General features: G+C 31.2%; 1 protein-coding gene across 1 annotated transcript in view; it reads left to right on the top strand.

Annotated features, from left to right (window-relative positions):
• CPR33 (cuticular protein RR-1 motif 33) overlaps window positions 1-1,686 on the top strand; it is a 10,494-nt gene extending 8,808 nt beyond the window's left edge. Inside the window, 1 exon segment of the mRNA NM_001312605.1 lies at window positions 1,424-1,686. Within this exon segment, the coding sequence (NP_001299534.1) occupies window positions 1,424-1,537 (114 nt within the window). The 3' untranslated portion in view covers window positions 1,538-1,686.
• Window positions 1,687-4,825: the final 3,139 nt, after the last annotated feature.

A 4,825-nucleotide genomic window follows, 5' to 3' on the forward strand; every position in this document is an offset into this window, starting at 1 on the left:
AAACGAAGGACGTGTGAAAGTAACAGTTTTAAAACGTAAAACCGAGATTCGTATCAACAAAAGATCATAGCTGTTAATCATGTTTACTTCATTGCTCGCTTGAAGATCTCACCATGCAATTTAGATACTATGAAAATTACTATTACCATAAATAGCACCCTTGTCAATGTAATGAGCATGAACGCACATGTTTCGTAAGCCTTAAATAGACTTAGGTACAGTATTCAGTTATACTAGTTGACCTAAAAATTAAAATGGAATTACGATATGCAGTTTTTGGTCTCTTAATTCTGAGCAGGTTCATAGTTCTTAATATTAATAACGTTTGGATGTATGGATGGATATTTGTTAGAATAATATCCAGAACGACTGCATGGATGTCGCTGAAATTTGGCATAGATGTAGGATATAGCTTAGAAGAGGACATACGCTACTAATTAAGTGTTTTTAAAATCCGCGCGGACAGAGTCGCAGGCGATAGCTTAATAACATAGTGTCAAATAAAAATATTATTCAATAATTAGTTTGGACCTAAGACATACGTTGTTTTCGTTGCATTGTTATTTAACGTTCAATAAACTAAACTTTTAAATTCGAATACAGAAAATTAATACAGTTATAGTTATTCCTGGTATATTGTTTTTAATTTCGGTATTACATTGTTTATGTTATATTTATTTTTAGATTAGGTTTTATGATTTTAAATGTAATTTTATTTGTTATCTTCAAGTTGTTACGTGATGTGTCAAAGGCGGCGTCAATAAAGAATTTATCTAAATCACGATTGCCAGCATCCTCAGCCGTATTCTAAGCACATTTGACATTTAAAATTTTATTTAACAGCATACAGTGTATGTGAATCACGTGAATTACGTAAGCATTGTTCGCAGACGTACGCCGCACCCGCTTGCGCCCTTTCCACTGACCTAGGCCTTACGTATTGTCTGTTTTAGCAATAGCGATGGTATTGCAGTTTACCTGTAATAGTTCGTAATTTCTTCTAACTTATTTAAATTTTTATTTTATGACAGCCACTTTACACGTAACCGTTTACAGAAGTTTAAAAAAAGTTAATTCTATTTCAAGCCAGTACTTTCGAAATGTCACTTTCTCAAACATCATGTGGTAAAACAGCTATTGATTTTGTCTCATAAAACATTTTAACACAAAAAAATATTTATTGATTACCCAATTTACATAATGAGTTCTAATTATTACTATTTATTTAGGCAAAATTTCATTAGATTTTTAAGGTCAGATGTAATTTTATACTTCGCAGTGACACAAATTACGTACGAGGGCAAGACACTGACTCCGATTCTTGTTATGACAATATTATATAAGGAAAGGCGATGAAAATTGTATATTTGGTATTTGGATATCGATATATTTCTTTGACTATTCAAGTTATTTTTTTTTTCAGGGCGACCATTTGCCAACTCCTCCACCGATTCCGCCGGCGATTCAAAAAGCTTTAGACTTATTGAAAAATGCGCCCGCTAAACGTAGCGGAGGCACTGGTCCATACTATGGCTGAAGAATATAGTCTGCACATATTCGCTCTACGTCATCACTATCACACATATAAATATTCATATTCTCACATGTTATTAACATAATTAATTCAGATTTAATTTAACCAAAAGATTATTGTACATATAATAATGACAATAAAATTATAACCCAATTAAATGAAGTTTTTTTTCTAAAGTCGCTTGATTACGTAATTTAAAAAAAATAATTCTTACGTTTTATCTCTAAATCCAGATTACCAAAAAATCTCTATTATTAAGTGTTGCGTAAAACCTTGACTGAATATCATTTTATATATTTACTCTATTTATGTTTATAGCAATTTAATACAAGAAAGATTGGACTGTCTCAATATTACGAATTGTACATGTTTTTATATCGTGACAACACAATGTTGAACGCAGATAATAGCAGTATTGAAAATCTATTGCAAGTAATGAATTAGAGAACTGATTGAAATGGAAATAAAATCATTTGTTCACACGATGTATGCAATTTTAATTAAGACGTTTTTCTTCAAACGACAATAAAACGAAAAAGAAACTTAGTTAAGTTAAACTTTCATTACGCTCATAGTTATGAGCATAAAGGAAAACATTTTATTCTATGGCTACTTTAGTATTTTAGCTATAAATTAACTTAAAACTGATGAAACAGCATTGCACGATGAATTACAAGATTGTAGTATATTATTTTGATTAATGGTAGAGTTAAAACAGGTAACATATAGTTGTTTAAATATAATCATTGTCGACATCTACTACTACATGAATCAATAAAAATTTTATCTTCAACAACTTTACACATTTGGAAACACAAAGTTGTAAGATTATGCGTTTCGAATGTATATTTGCAATAAAATAGATTTGCATGTACTTTAAACCTAAACAAAGTAAGAAAATGGCTTAGATAATGATACGAAGATGAAATTTAGCAATAACATAAAAAAGATACAAGTGAAGATGAAAACTAAATTCTGTGAATAAAATGACTCCTTTTTAGCCAACTTCAAAAAAAAGAAGGTTATCAATTCTTCTGTATTTTTTTTGTTTCCTTGTAACAATACGACATCATCATGCATTACTGCTGCCAATTTTCTGATTGATAACTGATTTATATTGTTTAATTATCAATGACGAGACGCCTTTATTCATGAATACAATAGACCTATCATAAGTCATCGTACATTGAAATATTACGTAGATTTTAGATAATAAAAAACTTACAAGTCCTACATTGACGAACGGATGACCTTTTAATAAACGCTATATCTGGAAGTAATTATATCATAATGTAAGGACAAGTCGGTGTTTAGGCAGAACAGTGGTAGAGCCCGCTTTAACATCTTCGCACGAACTGGCCCGGCTCGCCCGGTGAAATACAACGACTTAACAGAAGACAGGCATGAAGTGGAAGCAATTCCGCGTTTCGTATGATGAGTGTGCGTCCTGGAGGCCTAATTTAGTCCTCTTTCCCTTCCCACCCTTTATCTTATAAAAAAAGAATGGAAGTGGAAGTAGACTTTCCGGATGAGAGGATGCATGAAAAGGGAAATATTTTCTTTCTGTGCATCCTCTCCTCCCTCGATTAAGGGTAACGATCACTTCGCTATTTTAGCGATTTCAAGTGGCCGCTCGCTCCTTCGCCACCTTATGATATAAAATCGCCGTATTTTATTTCATCATTATTTTTCTTCAACTGCTAGATTGTTATTTTTAGTGTCAGTTATTTAAACAATAAAAATACTTATAAAACGATTCGATTCACAGAATAATTACAGAGGTCAATAGGAAGAAATCAATGCGAAATATAACTTTGAGCTTATAAATTGTATCGAACAAAGCTTGAAGGTTGTAAAATTACATTTAATAGACCACATATTTGAATAACTTGATTGTTTTTAATTCGATCTTTTGTGTTGTTAAAAATGTTGATCAAACAAAAAAACACTGTTAGAAGACTCCTTTATCTCTGAGAATTATGTGATTAGGTAAATTTATTATAATAATGAAATGTACGAGTATAATATATTTATTTTACACATACGAATACATTTCTTTATTAATTTTTTTTATAATTAATGTGGTTATCCTCAAACTTAAAATATATTTACATCATTTATTTCAATCAGCGTCACAATATACTCGTACTTAAAGTTTAAATGCAAAGCTTTAACTACGCATCTCAATTTCGTATTTGGATATACATACACAAAAGTCTCATCCGCGAAGACCGGTTCAAAAAGAATTACTACAAATTTAAAAATCATAATTTTATATATTGTTATCGATGAATGTTGTTAATGCCAACGGGACATCCTGTATACAATAAACTCTACCACAATATATTTTACAAATGGATACTAGTCACTTTTTTGTATATTTCACATCTTAACCTTGAGAAAATTTTCGATTTCAAAATAAATAACTGTAGATCCTTATTAGTGTTTATAATTCTCTGTTATGGATTACATTCTCAGTTGCGCAGTGCATGTATTACTCATCGGAAATTTTAAAATTTATTTCGCTTCGCAATTTCTTAAACATTTTCATGAATGGTTAATAAGAAATAATACAGGGATAGTGAGAAAAGTATGCGTTATAGCAACAACCAGGTCAACTGAGGATTATAATATTGTTATCTATTATATGCCTCTTTTAGCGTAGGTTTTATGTTTTACATAAGATATTATAAAATAGCGTTAGCGCCCTCAGGCTATTAGATAAGATACTTATATGTTAGATAGTCGCTAGATTTCTACTTTCAATAATATCGATATTAAAATGTGAAAATTGAATTTCAACATATTATAATACTTATAAATGTTAATGTTTGGATGGGTGAATGTATGTTTGTTTGAAGGTATCACCAGAACGGCTCCATGGATCTCAGATGTTGCATAGACTGGAAGAACACAAAGCTACTATTTTTTTTAACTGCGCGCGGCCGGCGTCGCGGGCGATAGCTAGCTACTTATAAATACTCGGCATACCAATTTAAAAGTTAATTGCATATACAATGTGTGGAACAAATAAAAAAACAATCATTAAAAATACGCCAAGTTGAAAAGCTTATATTTATACCTATAAAAACTTAACGGAGCTTTAAGTTATAAACAAGGAGTCATGGTCACGACCAGTATGTCAATATGGCGTAAATAAATGAAGTAAATTGAATTATGATGGAGGTAACCTCACCTAAGCGTTAGTGGATCAGTAAAGGTATTTCGTGTAGCCTTTGTAACTAGTACATTCCGGCCATGTATAGCAAATCATCATCGCCCCGAGGGCAT

Source organism: Papilio xuthus, unplaced genomic scaffold, assembly GCF_000836235.2.
Source record: "Papilio xuthus unplaced genomic scaffold, Pxut_1.1 DF825928.1, whole genome shotgun sequence".
In the NCBI taxonomy this organism is placed as follows: domain Eukaryota; kingdom Metazoa; phylum Arthropoda; class Insecta; order Lepidoptera; family Papilionidae; genus Papilio; species Papilio xuthus.